Raw genomic sequence first — 14,870 nt, 5'->3', positions numbered from 1 at the left:
TAGCCCCCTTCCCTATTTCAAAACATTTCGAACCACTCTCCCTCCCACGCTCTCCTCCTCCCCATCCGTCCTCTCGCCCGCACCACCCGCGACCGCAACCCTACCGGCGGCCACCACCGCCCGCCGCGACGTCTCGCCGGTTCGCCGACACCGCACCGAGCGGCCAAGAGGTAACCCCCGATTCCCCACCCGGGCCGTTTTTAGAGTCTCGCTCGCCCGCGCGCGGTTTCCTCGGGCCGGATCTGGCTGCTCGCGCGCGCCGCCGTGAGGCGAGAACCCTAGGTTCACCGCCGATTTCGTCGCCCCCTTCCGCCGCGCGGCCACGGGCGCTGGATTTGACCTTCGTGCCCCTTTGCAGATTGCCGCTCCTCGCACGCGATGGGCAGCGTGGCCAAGGACCCGCAGCAGCTCCACCCGTGCGACTCGCTGCTCCTCGAGCTCAACGTACGTCCCGATCCCCCCGTTTTTTTTCTGCTGTTTGCCTCCTCGAGGAGGGGCTGAACTGAAGAGATGCGTGTTTCCGGGTTTCAGGTGATCTGGGACGAGGTGGGCGAGCCCGACACGGTGCGGGACAAGACGCTGCTGGAGCTCGAGCAGGAGTGCCTCGACGTCTACCGGAGGAAGGTCGACCAGGCCAACCGCTGCAGGGCCCAGCTGCGCCAGTCCATCGCCGAGGCCGAGGCCGAGCTCGCTGGCATCTGCTCCGCCATAGGCGAGCCACCCGTTCATGTCAGGCAGGTTCGTTCCTCACCGCTCCACAACTATAGCCGTCTCGAATAATTCCTCACAATGGAAAGGACAGTAGTGCTAATTATTGATCCGGGAGAAAATGTACTACTAGTGTAAACTAGAAACTGCACATTGTGTTGTGTCTTGTATTAGCTACTAAGATGAAATGAATCTCAAAAGTACTTTTGCGACACTGCCTGCCCATTACTCAATTTGATGTAGAAAACTCGACGGTAACAGACCATTACCAACTAATCTCTTCACTACTTTTTTACTAATGTATCAGTATACATTATATCAGGAGATCTGTAGATACAACTTCATTTGTTTCCTTCACTTTTCGTTGAGCCAACCACCATACAACTGTTCTATTTTATAACCAATGTTACTACGCTACTGCTGCTTGTGTAATGTATCCACTGTTGAATTCACCGTGTATGCAAGACACTCATAATCTGCTGTATTGAAAGGTTGATAAACTACTACTCCCTCCATCCCAAAATACAAGGCACGGATTTTTTCACACACTCTCTAATGCACAAGTTTGACCACTAATAGATACCAAATTATATAGATTCAGTATGTATGAATGGTATCATTGCATTTGTCTTGCAAATCTCTTTCATTTCATATATATTTATACAATTTTTGTGAGCATATTAGTATGAGTACAAATCATAGTCAAAGTTGTAAGTTGTTGACAAGCTAAATTTAAGGGCGCCTTATATTTCGGGACGGAATGAGTACTCTGCTGGGTGGATATTTTATAACTGTTCAATTCATTGTACACGCAACATACTCGAGATCTACTTAATAGGAGACTTCCAACTTTGTGCTGCCTTTCCGGCTGTAACTAGTGTTTTTCATTCTGTTAATTTTGGCAGCCAAACCAGAAGTTGCATGGTTTAAGAGAGGAGCTGAATGCTATTATCCCATACTTGGAGGATATGCGGACTAGAAAGGTTGAAAGATGGAACCAGTTTGTTCATGTCCTGGAGGAGATTAAGAAGGTTTCATCTGAAATCAGGCCTTCAGACTTTGTGCCATTTAAAACTCCTGTGGATCAGTCCGATCTGTCATTAAGAAAGCTTGAGGAGTTAACAAAGGAGCTAGAATCCCTTCAGAAAGAGAAGGTCACCATCATTCCTGCAAATCTAATTCTTTCACCACTCATAATCTCACCATCTACAGCAGTACATTTTTTTGTTCAATAAATCTTACTGTCTCGTGTCTTTGTGTTCCTGACAGGCTGATAGGATTAAGCAAGTAATGGACCATTTGAATACATTGCATTCCTTATGTGAGGTTCTTGGTATAGACTTCAAGCAAACAGTACATGAGGTGCACCCTAGCCTGGATGAGGCTGAAGGATCAAAGAACCTGAGCAACACTACAATCGACAGACTAGCGTCGGCTGTAAATAGACTGCGTGAAATGAAAATTCAGAGGATGCAAAAGGTCAGTATTTTGTGCATCATCTTAGAAATGTGTAATATGTGCTGCATCCTTTAATTCAACCTGTAACCCTGGTTACATGATCCTTGCAGCTTCAAGATTTTGCTTCCACAATGCTAGAACTATGGAATCTTATGGATACACCCATTGAAGAACAGCAGGTGTTCCAGAATGTAACATGCAATATTGCAGCTTCGGAGCACGAAATAACAGAACCCAACACCCTGTCGATTGACTTCCTCAGCTACGTGAGTCCTATTGCAGCAGACATTGCTTTCATTTTACAGTTGCTATCGTTATCTTTTTGTACTGAGCCAGGAATATTCATAACTTGTACTCATACATGTAGGTGGAAGCCGAGGTTTTAAGGCTTGAACAGCTGAAAGGAACCAAAATGAAGGACCTGGTTTTGAAAAAGAAATCAGAATTGGAGGAGCACCGAAGACGTGCACATTTAGTTGGCGAGGAAGGATATTCAGATGAATTTAACATTGAGGCCATTGAGTCAGGTAATATCATCTCCCGCCTTCCTGGCACCTTGCGTTAGTATGATGTGCTCCAGCCCTTCAAAAGTGCAAATCTTCTGTCAAACTAGCTCATCCGTCTTTGCCTTTTCCTCTACAGGAGCTATTGATCCTGCATTGGTGCTGGAACAAATTGAGGCTCACATTGCAACAGTGAAAGATGAAGCTTTCAGCCGAAAGGACATTCTTGAGAAGGTCGAAAGGTTTCTGAATGCTTGCGAGGAGGAAGCCTGGCTGGAAGATTACAACAAAGTACAAATGCTGGTCAATTTTATGTGCAATTACCCTTCACATATTTGTTTTCCGGATAATGATTGTTCCTTTACAATGGAATGTTTAGGATGACAATCGTTACAATGCCGGGAGGGGGGCACATCTTACGCTCAAGAGGGCTGAGAAAGCTCGCATTTTGGTTAACAAGATACCAGGTACTGTTACCAAATGAGATGTTATAACTTCTTGACCAACTATATTCAGATCATGTATTCTAAGTGTTGTTTCTCTGATCACTGCATCTGATTTACCGATGCTTCACCTTGGGCAGGAATGGTTGATCTTTTGACCACAAAAATCATTGCTTGGGAGAATGAAAGAGGAAAAGAGTTCACATATGATGGTGTACGTCTATTTATTCTCCCACTTTGTTTCTAAACTTTGTGTGTTTTTTTCCTTGACAGAGTTTGTTACATGAAATATTTGCAGGTACGCCTTCTCTCAATGCTTGATGAATACATGATCGTTCGCCAGGAAAAAGAACATGAGAAGAAGAGACAAAGGGTACAATGCAATTGCATAATTATCTAAACTCCTGTGCCCTCCTTTTTGCATTTTAGTCTGTATTATTGTTCAAATAACCTAACTGTACATAACTGTAGGATCAAAAGAAGCTCCAGGATCAACTGAAAGCTGAGCAGGAAGCTCTCTACGGTTCAAAACCAAGTCCATCGAAGCCTCAGAGCACAAAGATGGGCGGCGGGAACCGTAGGATGTCGATGGGTGGAGGAGCCACTAACCGTAGGATGTCGATGGGTGGAGGAGCCACGATGCAAGTGCCCAAAACAGACATATTGCCTTCGAAGAATGTTCGTGCTGCCAAGAGAACTGAAGACATTGCCCATTTGTCCCCTGGTAAGCACTTGTCAGGTCTCATATGCTACAGATCTCCCCAGTTTTTCTTCTTTTTAAACCCCTGATGCATGCGAACAATTTCAGGCAGTAGAGGCTTAGACATTGGCGATCTTCCCATCAAGAAGTTATCTTTCAATGCCAGTACTCTGCGTGAAATGGAGACACCCCGCAAGCCTTTTGCTCAGATCATGCCACCACCGAGCAGCGTCTCGTCAACACCTGTACGGCCGGACACCAATGTTACAGACACTGAGAACCGGACCCCCAACCCCAAGACGTTCGGAGCACTGAACCCTAAGACGCCAATGACCGTTGCGGCTCCGATGCAGCTGGCGATGACCCCCGCTGTGGCTAACCAGGTTACAGCTGCTCCAGTGTCCCTTGTTTACGAGAAACCAGAGCCAACATTGCCGGAAGAGATCGAGTATTCCTTCGAGGAGAGGCGTCTCGCCCTCTATCTGTCCAGAGAGATTGCCTAGGCGTTGGGGCATGTCAAGGTGTCGGCTCTGTGAGTAGGTGAGAGTTGACAGCAGTTACATGTCAGAGACTAGCTTAGTTCCTATTGTTGGTCGACGACAGTCGCCCAGCGCTGTTCCGATTCCCTGTCATATTTTCATTCCTTCGATACTTTAGCAAAGGAGGTTTACACTACCTTCCGTTTCAGTACTGTAAACTGTTTAGCTTGTATAGGTGTTTATTGGCATTGAACCGTCTTTGGGTCTGTATGATTGACAGATCAACACCGTTGCGAAGTTTAACCGCTATATTTCTGTCCAGTGTGGGTGATCGTTGTAGTTATTGTAGTGGATACGTGTTGGCCGGGCACATGGTTGTAACAATAGGGCATGTGCACAAGATATGTCGCCGACGTGTTTATGGATCTTGTACCGTCTGCACAGAGGATTTTCCACCACAAGAACACGTTGATAGATGCGCCTGCGTAGGAAAGGAAAAAAGTATATAATTCTTTGTAAGTTCCAGAAATATCTGTGAGAAAATGGAAAACGTGTGGCTAATATGTGTTCGACATCACAGCCTTAAGCATCTCTAACAGCTCCCTTAAACGGACGAACTGAAAAACTGAAGTTTAGTCTCTTGAAAATCATTTTTGAGCGGATTCGGAGATGGTGCAGAACAACATCCGTATTTGGAACCGGAGAAAAGAAATTCAAACATGGCGGTAACTGATCATCGCAAACAAGTTCAGAAAAGTGAATTTCGAATTGCATAGTTGCGATCGCAAAATACATTACATATAGATTGGCCTCTGCCGCGCGACCTAAACTTAGCTAATTTTCGGTAGTCGGCGACCTACTCTACGCGCGGCGGAGGACGTCGCCGTCGGCGATCTACTCAGAGTCGAGGTCGATGACCTCCTGCTTCACGCGGCAGACGGTGGCTTCCTTCTACGCCGCCTCATACGCGCGTCTGAAGGACGGCTTCCGCCTCCTCGCGGCGGAAGCGTGCGCGCGCCTCGGCCTCCGAGATGACGACGACTTGTTGGGTCGCCATCGCCTCCTACTCGTCGTTGAGGACGTAGTCCGCCGAGTTGAGGACGGTGCGTGCCGGCACCGCCTCCTCCTCCTCGTCGCTGCTATCGGCGACGGACGCCGCAAGGGCACTGCCCGACACGCTGGAGGAAGACCCTCGCTGCTATTGGCGTAGCGAGCGAGCTTCCCCGACGGCGTCAGCCCCCAGTTTGTCCACCGGTGTGCGCTCCACTTCCGCGCGCCCTCCGAGCGGTTCCATTTCCGCCGTTCGGCCTCATCGCGGTGGAGGTCGCGGAATCGGAGATGCGGCGACGTCAACGACGCGATTTCTCGCTGGAAGTGGAAGTGCGCGCGGCGGAGGAAACGGACGCAGCGGCTAGGAGTATGGTTTTGGAACCCTACTCCACTCCACGATCTGTATAAATAGAGGCCGCGTGCAAACTTTCTCGAGCCCCCGAGAAAGTTTTAGAAGCCGGCCTCCGATTCAAGAGCTGATCTACTACGTTTTCGGCTCGAGCCTATAAATCCATTAGAAAAATTTAGTTTCAGCAGCATTTACAAGCTCTGTTAGAGATGCTCTTTCAATAATGGTATCACATCAGCACCGTCCAATCGTGGCGTGCAAATACAAGTCCAAGTTGCATAGGAGGCACCACCGGGCGTTCGCCAGAGCACCGGAGTTCGTAGCAGGAGCCGCAACTCAGCCCGTTGTTGAATATACAAGGAAAATATAAGTAAGATGCATGCAAAAGCTGATGGTTACTTCGTTCAGATAATGTACGAGAATCTGTTAAGATGTTTCGAAACGGAGTTCTTTTTCCCGATCGATCAGCAGGGTGATACGGAAACATAATAATTAAACTGACTAGCTAGTTAATTTGATCGTTTATTTTTTTTCGATAATAGGTTCTTTATTACTTTAAGCAATATGCTCGACATCTGTATACTTAGGATATAAACAGCCACACAAACATCTTTTATAAAACATCACTGATATTGGAAGGAAAAAAAAACAAAGTTCTTGAAAGATAAAATGGACTAACTAGGTAGATTCAGTCATAGATCACGCTGACATCCGTGTTGGAAAAAATATCCCTCATTTTATCCTCCAACCGTGAAGACACCTCTGTAAAGAGGTCTCGATGCTCCACTCGCTGCAGTGGCACCCATAAGCAGAGCTTAGCTGTGTACCGGTATATGACCTGCATAAAAGAGGAAGAAATATTATTAATTTTTTTGTCCTTTTTACATAGCCACAACGACTAAATAACTGCAATCGCTCCCATCCTAATAAGACACTTGAATCTAACATCCACACCATTGAGCCAGTTGTCAAATATATTAACAATACTACGTGGTGGGTATAAAGTAGACCTTATTTGGACGGCCGACCATATAGACCTAGCAAACTTACACTCAAAGAATAAGTGTTCAATGGTCTCATCATGATGACAGAAGACACACTTTTTAATTCCATGCCAGTTGCGTTTGGCAAGGTTATCTTTAGTAAAAATAATCCCACGACGAAGATACCATGCAAACACTTTCGTTTAAACGGTATCTTCATCTTCCAAAATTTTGAATTATTATCGACTGGAATATCAGGCTGAATTAGAGCATTGTACACGGAAGCCCCTAAGAATGATCCATGTCCGGTGAGATTTCAACGAAACACATCAAACCCATGCGTCAATTGAACTAACTCAAGACGTTGTAACAATTCATGCCAAGAGGTTTGTCTAGGTTCGATGAGACTTCTTCTGCTACATTCGGTGGGGAAGTTTTCAACACCTTAGCGACCTTAGCGATATTATCGCTTTTGTGGCGCACTATACTGTATAATGACGGATATTATTCTCGGAACGTGGTATTACCTAGCCATTTATCCTCCCAGAAACGAATTTCCGCCCCATCCTTAATAGAGAATAGGGAAATAAATACTTCTTTGTATCCATAAGACCTGCAAAAAAATGCAAATCTCCTGGTTTCTAAAGAACCTGAGATAGAGCCTTTGAGCCAATATACTTTCTCTTGAGGAGTGTTTGCCATGCTCCCTCCTCGGTAAGTAGCTTGGATAGCCATTTACCGAGTAGGGCCCTATTCTTGACCTAGAGGTCTTGGATGCCAAGTCCTCTATGGTCTTTGGGTCGACAAAGCACACTCCACTTAGCCAGTCGATATTTACGCTTCTCACTATCTCCTTGAAAAATGAATCTTGATCGGAAATAATCCAATCTTTTTAAGACTCCTCTAGAAAGTTCGAAGAAAGATATCATATATAGTACCATGTTACTTAGTACCACATTTATGAGAACTAACCTTCCTCTCAAGGATAATAATTTGCCTTTCTAACTGCTTAATCTAATCTGTAGTCTTTCCTCAAACATTTTCCATTTGGTATTGGTTAGTCTCCGATAATCAATCAGAATACCAAGTACCTAATCGGAAATTGGCCTTGCAACATGGTCTTGTGCCTCACCAAAACAAAACAACTCGTTTTTATGAAAATTAATTTTTAGACCCGATATGTGCTCAAATGCTGAAAAAATTAACTTTAGATTTCGAGCCTTTATGATGTCATGATCCTTAAATTTTTTTATCGTCGGCATATTGAAGAATGGAAAATCCTCCATCAACAAGATGAGAAATGACTCCTTCAATCTGGCCCTCTGACTTTGCACGTTCAATCAAAACAACAAGCATATCAGCGGAAATTCAATTCGGCTCCCGGGTGCGTATGCTCCCTCTACCAAAAAATCTTATTTCGAAATGTTGAAAATTTTTGATAAAAAATATCTACATGTACATCAACATAATATAGGTGTGTTCGTCAAGTTTCACAAAAAACCAACATTTTTTAGTGGTCTATGTAAAAAAGAGATAATTTGTCTTGTGAAAAAGCATTATTTTTTGCCCTGAATTGTCTTTTTTACACACGTCACATGATAAGTCGATTTTTTATGAAATGACCTTGTGGGCGCCTAGCACATGAAGATGTACATGCGAATTTTTCATTTCAATTTTTCTAAAATTCAAAATATGTGTAGGATGCATTTCAAAATAGAGAGAGCATATGCACCCATGTTCCAAAACACCACTCCCACGTATCAGCCACTATATCGTTTATATGCTCCTGGCAAAGGGCTCGATGCAAAGCTAACTACCAAGGAGAATAGATCAGTGCAAAATTGATGTATTTCAATGTCCATGAGGCAACCGACGGATGCATGAAAGTCTTTACGTCGCACGCGCGTACATTCACATAGATGCGACGGCTAGCGATTGGAAAAAAAATCATATCCCGTAACTATGAAAATTGATAAGGAAAAGCCTACTAACTGAGAAAGAAATCGCTGGTGTCTTCAACCGTCTTCTATTGCCCGGTGATCACTGTTTTGATATATAAGTTTTGAGTCATTTACGATGCAGCAAAGTCTTTTGCAAGGAGGTGGCTTTGGACTGCATGCTCGACATGCTCACAACCGCCATGACCGTTCACTCGGTCGGCCCTCTAGCATCCTTTCCAAGAAGATCATGCCACACAACGGACAGTGAATGCAATCCTCAAGTTCGTGTTGGGGATGGCTAACAAGAGGATATTCAACCTGCACCTTGTTAAGGGCGACACATCCTGTAGTCGTGCTCCGTGGTGTGTTGGCAAGGTGCTGCGGCACAAATCGATGGAGATGTTAGTTACGAAATCCGAGGGGAACACCACGTTGGAGAGAAGTGGCAGGGCGCTGGTGTGCTAGAAATTTTTGAAGAGGCCGTAGCAACAAACCGGCACTCACCTAGTGTATGTTATGATAGTATAGTACTCTCTCCGTTGTCTTAGACACATCAAAATTTTGATAAATCTCAGACAAGGGATTATAAAAGATTCTAAAATCATGAAACACAAGAATTATGACACTTATTTTTATTACTATTATCTATACTAGGAAAGATGCCCGTGCGTTGCAACGGAAATGAAATTTTGATTTACGAGGCACAAGTTGTTCTGAAACGGGATACAAATAAGATATACAAAGACAATTTATACAAAGCACATGCCAAGCACAACCCCACCTAGTGGTTGGTCGAAAGGCTAGCTATTTCTTTGCAACCAAATAAATTATGTACGGAATTAGTAACAAAAGTGTACTTCCTCCGGCCCTAAATAATTGCCGCAACTTTCAGCAAATATATATTAAATTTTGTCTAGATTCATTAAATCTATGACAAGTATTTAAAGGCGGGGGAAGTAAAAAAATATGCTGATATTTGCATTGCAGCCGTTGTGTTGCACCGATTAATAAATACAGGAAGAATCACGTGGTAGATAAGCTATCTCAAACCAACAAAAAATAAATACAAGAAGAAATCGAGAGTTCAGAAAATTGGTGCGGCACAAGAGGAACTACGGACGCCATCACAATTCTATCATAATTCATTGAACAATCTTCACGCTTATATCTGAATTCATTTAGCAAAAACATAGCAAAAATAAACAAAGCTAACTGAAAGATTTGCAACAAACAATATAACAATGCTAAAACCACATAGGGAAAGATGTGATCGTACTTGCCCGTGAATTTGATCCGGTCATCCTCGTCCCAGGTTGCCGCCCAGGACTCAAGTAGATGCATCGTTACATGACTTTCCACATCGGTGCCCGGCTGTCCGACGCGACGACATGGTCTGCGGATCCCTCCTGCTAGGCCGACGGTCGAGATATCAGTCTCCGTGCGACATGCGGATGTGCTGTAACCCTGAACGCCCGTAGCAACTTGACAGCCCCTCTGCAGAGAGCACATTACTGCAACCTGGGTCATCTCTACGTGCAAGACCAGAACTCCAGTACGTTCTCCTCCAAGGGTGAACCATGCTCGTGCACGTGCTTGTGCGGCAGCCTCGTCAAGCTCGCCTTGTGCGTCTGCCGCTCAGCCCCGTGGCAACCCAGACGTCTACAAACGGGAGCGTTAGTCCTCGTCGATCTTACATGCTGCGTCAGCCGCTCCGCTCGTCCTGAGGACGTAGTCCCATATCGTCATTCGGCAAGCAGGGCGACGTTACCCTATTGCTGTCGCTCCTCCGTACAAAACGCCAAGGGACGGGGCGGGGCGGGCCGGAGCAGGCCAATGAGGGACGGATCGGGACGGAGGTTGCCGGCTAAGGAGGAGCGAGGCTGCGACCGTGCACCGGCGTCAGGCGCATGTCTCCGTGATCCGGCGTGCGGTGTGCTATGGCGGCTGCGGCCACCACACCGAGGCCATGTCCCCGGCGTGTTAGGGCGGCACGAAGGCATCCATAGACCACGCCCGGGACGACGACCATGGCGCAGACATGAAATTTCTTCATCTCGTCTTTTTTCATGTGGATGGAGTGTTCTCATTTGTTTTCTCTGTCGCTTCGTGGAGACAAAGCAATCGCGCTGCCGCGGCCGTCGTGCTCTGCCATGTTCTGGCACTTACGCGAGCTCGAGACGGACGCCCGTCTTGGGCGCTGCCCTGCAGGAGGCAGCCATCGGCGCCTCCGTCAACTGTTTCTCCGCTGTGTCTCATCGTGTGTGTCGACCGAAGACCTAATTAATCGATCTTTTTCTCAATACGCTGCCACGAGCTAATCAAGGTCAACCGAGCACATATATATTGGCCAGTTAGCTAGGTTCGTTCGGATGAGACTCTGCTCGTTGGCTGCCAACGTGCGCTGCTAGCTAGCCTCGTTTAGATAGGACTCTGCTTGTTGGCTACCAACGTGTGCTGCGAGGATAGTTAGCTAGGCTCGTTCGGAAGGGACTCTCATTGTTGGCTATCAATGTGTGCTGCGAGGACGAACCAAATTTAACAGACGAAGATGACCTACACGACGGACGAAAACTTATTGGACGGACCGAACCAAGGAAATGTTAGCTCCTTTATTATTAGGTATAGATTATTCATCGGCGCACAATCCTTGTAAATCTACATGATCATATTAGATCGCAGGCAATGGTGCTATCGTCGCCGCGTGGTCTAAGGGAGAAGTTTTGGGACATTCCTTCATGCACAATTCGGATGTCCTATAGCATTCTGCCGTTAGTTTGCAGCAGAAGAGGCAAGAAGCGGCCGAACACGCTGCATCACGGACACACATTCCCTGTAGATTGATCTTAACGTCTTCTATGTCTTCCATTGCTCTGCCTATGGAACATAAAAACAACCAATATTCAAATTAGAATCGGTGTATCAACTATGAATGCAAGGCATGCACGTTAACTGCTACCACATGTAAGATTAGTACAAGTCAACTGAAGTATCAAAATAGGTAGATCGGGAGTTAACTTACACTGCAGATGGGAAGCAAAGCTCGCGAGAAGAAGCATCGAGAGGATGATTGGTGTATGAAAGCGATGATCCATGGAGAAATTACTAGGCGCCCTTGTTTGGTCCTCGTCTATAGCAGAGTAGGTTTTCTGAGAAACAATGACAAGTTTATTTCATTGCGTGTCTTAATATATAGATACACCCAACAATCACAGGGAAATCTGAACAGATCGTTAAAATCTGAACAGGCTAGTAAAGCATCTGGTTGGGAGGAATGCTGTATTTTAATTCAAAATGTACTTGATAGTGTTGATAAGGAGGTTGAAGGTGTCCCTCTTGGGAACTATCTTTCCTTCTAAACTGACATCTTCGTCTTCGTCACCAACACCACTAAAGTCTCGCATCCCATGTACTCAGTTTTGGTCCTGCTAAGTCTAAACCCCTTTGACTCCGAAATTTGCCTCCATAGCTCTAACTTCCTATTTACATCGGTCCTAGTTTTATCTACTTGCACCACATCATCAGCAAAGAGCATACACCAAGGAATGTCTCCTTGTATATCCTCGGTCACCTCATCCATCACCAAGAAAAACATGTACGGGCTCAAGGCCGATCTTTGATGTAGTCCTATCGTGATTGGGAAGGTATCGGTCTCACTATCACCTGCGCGAACACTTGTCACAACATGATCGTACATATCTCTGATGAGGGTAATGTACTTTGTTGGAACTTTGTGATTCTCCAACGCCCACCACATGACCATCCTTGGTATCTTGTCATACGTCTTCTTCAAGTCGATGAAGACCATATGTAGGTCCTTCTTCTGCTCCCTATACCTGTCCATAAGTTGGCGAAGTAAGAAAATCGCCTCAGTAGTCGATCTCCCGGGCATAAAACCGAATTGGTTTTTAGTGACTTTCGTCACTCTCCTCAAGCAATGCTCAATGATTCTCTCCCAAAATTTCATAGTATGGCTCATAAGCTTAATCCCTCGATAGTTAGTTAAACTTCGGATATTCCTTTACTCTTGAAGATAGGTACTAATATGCTTTTCATCCACTCCTCGGGTATCTTGTTTGATCGAAAAATGTGGTTGAAAAGTTTAGTTAGCCATACTATTGTCACGTCTCCGAGGCTTCTCCACACCACAATTGGGATACCATCAGGGCCGAGGATCTTTCCTCCTTTCATCCTTTTGAGGGCCTCTTTAACCTCAAGATCTTAGATCCTCCGTACAAAACGCCTACTGGTGTCATCAAAGGAGTCATCTAGCTTAGGCATAGTGCCCTCGTTCCCATCATTGAATAACCCATCAAAGTAGTCCCTCCATCTGTTTTTGATCTCTTCATCTTTCACTAGAAGTCGATTAGCCTAGTCCTTGATACATTTAACTTGGTTGAGGTCCCTTGTCTTCCTCTCCTGAATTTTCGCCATCTTGTAGATATCCTTCTCGCCTTCCTTTGTACCTAGTCTGTCATATAACTCCTCATAGGCCCATCCCCTTGCTCCACTCACAATCGCCTTGCTTTCTGCAGAGTGTATCAAATTGTGGCTTATCACTCCCTGTTCTGGAAAGGGAACTACGAACACGGCAGGAAAGGAACTTCATGAAGTTCTGGTTAACCTGTGAAGACTGACAGACATAGTTTTCAGAATAAAATCAACCTTTTGAAGAAATGATTACAAAAACTTGCATTCGCCTATGACTTTCTGGTCGGTGGCTGTAGCTAGTGCATGATACACCTATTTCCTATAATTAACTTGCTGAGTACGCTCGTACTCATTTCCTCCCTCTTGAACCTCCTTCTTAGATTTAAAGTCACCGAAGGAGAAACTACTGTGGAACTCGAAGACAAAGGAGTCAAGTACAACAAGATGAGGAACCCAATCAATGAAGTCAATGGAGTCAACTTCTGCATCAGCTAGAGTGAAAACTTAGACTAGTAATAGAAGGGAACCATTTCCCGAATCCTAGTACCTAAGTAGCTAGATTTCTATAGCAATCCAAGTAGCTCTAAGAGCTAGAGGTAACAATAAGTTGGACTACACTTGTTCTTTTGAAGCTTTATTTGTAGTTTTACCTCACTTTAAAGTAGAAGGCTATGTTATTCTTCTGTAAACAGTTCCTGTATCCTTCTATAGATATGCCCTGGACTCGCATATGTTTCTGTTGTACCACTCTGAGAGATGTAATACTAGTGGAACGGTGTTTCACTTGCGTTATGTCAACGACTTGTGTACTACACCATGCAGTGGTATGCTGGGTCACCACACTAACCAAAGTCATTGAGGGTGTACACCTAGGTAGGGATCAGTTACAAAGCCAACATGAATCGATCGACGTAGGACGTTATTGCAGTACAAAGTTGCAAGATTTTATGTTAATGTAGCACACAAGCATGTACATTACCAATATTACGAGTAGATATAGCACAAAGGCTTACTAATTTGACACACATGAGGTTGATTTCATCCACATCTACATAGAAAGTACTGAAACAAGAGATGAAATAGCTACCGTCAACCATAACAATGGCTACATGAAAATAAATCGTAGGGATAGAGCAAAATATGCATGTAATAAGCGAGATTGAGTAAAGATATGATGAGGACATCCCTACCTCACTACCACCTCCGTCATTACCAACTGAAGATGAACCTGATGTGAAGCTCACGTCCAATGAAGTTCGGATTGGACCGATTACAAGAGCTCGTGCGAAGCTACTTAAACAACAGGTGAACTTGTTCCTAAACGATACTTTGATTGATCAGAACTTTATACTACCTAAATCCTATTACTTATGTATTTATCAGGTATGAAGAGGAGACAAGCATCGCACGAGGAGGAGAGGAGAAGCTGGACGTGAAGATGGACGTGGAGCTGGACAAGGAGCTGGACATGAAGATATCTCATGGACGCGCGAGGGAGGAGCGGGAGGCATGCGCGAGAGGATAAGATGAAGTCCAGGCCGGCCCAGCACCCGGTCAGACCGGCCGCCACGCCGGCGCGCCCGGTCCCTGGCCCGGTTCGACCGGGCGGCAGGCCGGATCCACCTCGGCTCCGACCGGGCGCCACGCTGATGCCAACCGGGAGGGTTACTGCGCGACACTTCGCCCACCCGGTTGCAACCCGGTCCCTGGCCCGGTTTGAATCGGCCAGCCCGGTCCCATGCCCGGTCGACCGGCCCCCAGACCGGCCGTGTCCGAGTCCGTCTCGACCAGATCTATTGTGGGTCGGTTATTCTTGTATCTTTTCGACC

At 45.5% G+C, this 14,870-nt stretch overlaps 1 protein-coding gene across 1 annotated transcript; it reads left to right on the top strand.

Moving 5' to 3' along the window:
* The first annotated feature begins 378 nt into the window (after positions 1-378).
* LOC124663335 (65-kDa microtubule-associated protein 3) lies at positions 379-4,315 on the top strand. Its single transcript, XM_047201055.1, has 12 exons — positions 379-444; positions 532-738; positions 1,614-1,862; positions 1,978-2,187; positions 2,277-2,432; positions 2,534-2,693; positions 2,809-2,960; positions 3,049-3,136; positions 3,253-3,326; positions 3,411-3,485; positions 3,584-3,836; positions 3,921-4,315. Exons 1-12 carry the CDS (start codon positions 379-381, stop codon positions 4,313-4,315), a joined length of 2,085 nt encoding a protein of 694 aa, XP_047057011.1.
* Positions 4,316-14,870: the final 10,555 nt, after the last annotated feature.

This window comes from Lolium rigidum, chromosome 6, assembly GCF_022539505.1.
Source record: "Lolium rigidum isolate FL_2022 chromosome 6, APGP_CSIRO_Lrig_0.1, whole genome shotgun sequence".
NCBI classification, from domain to species: Eukaryota; Viridiplantae; Streptophyta; class Magnoliopsida; order Poales; family Poaceae; genus Lolium; species Lolium rigidum.
Note: the sequence above shows the minus strand (reverse complement) of the source record. Positions and strands in the feature narration are given on the sequence as shown.

Excerpts from the sequence above, each read along its gene's own strand:
- LOC124663335 (XM_047201055.1), top strand. The coding sequence starts at position 379 with ATGGGCAGCGTGGCCAAGGACCCGCAGCAGCTCCACCCGTGCGACTCG. Across the intron at positions 1,863-1,977 it reads AATCCCTTCAGAAAGAGAAG|GCTGATAGGATTAAGCAAGT; the intron begins GTCACCATCATT and ends TGTTCCTGACAG. Across the intron at positions 2,694-2,808 it reads CATTGAGGCCATTGAGTCAG|GAGCTATTGATCCTGCATTG; the intron begins GTAATATCATCT and ends TTTCCTCTACAG.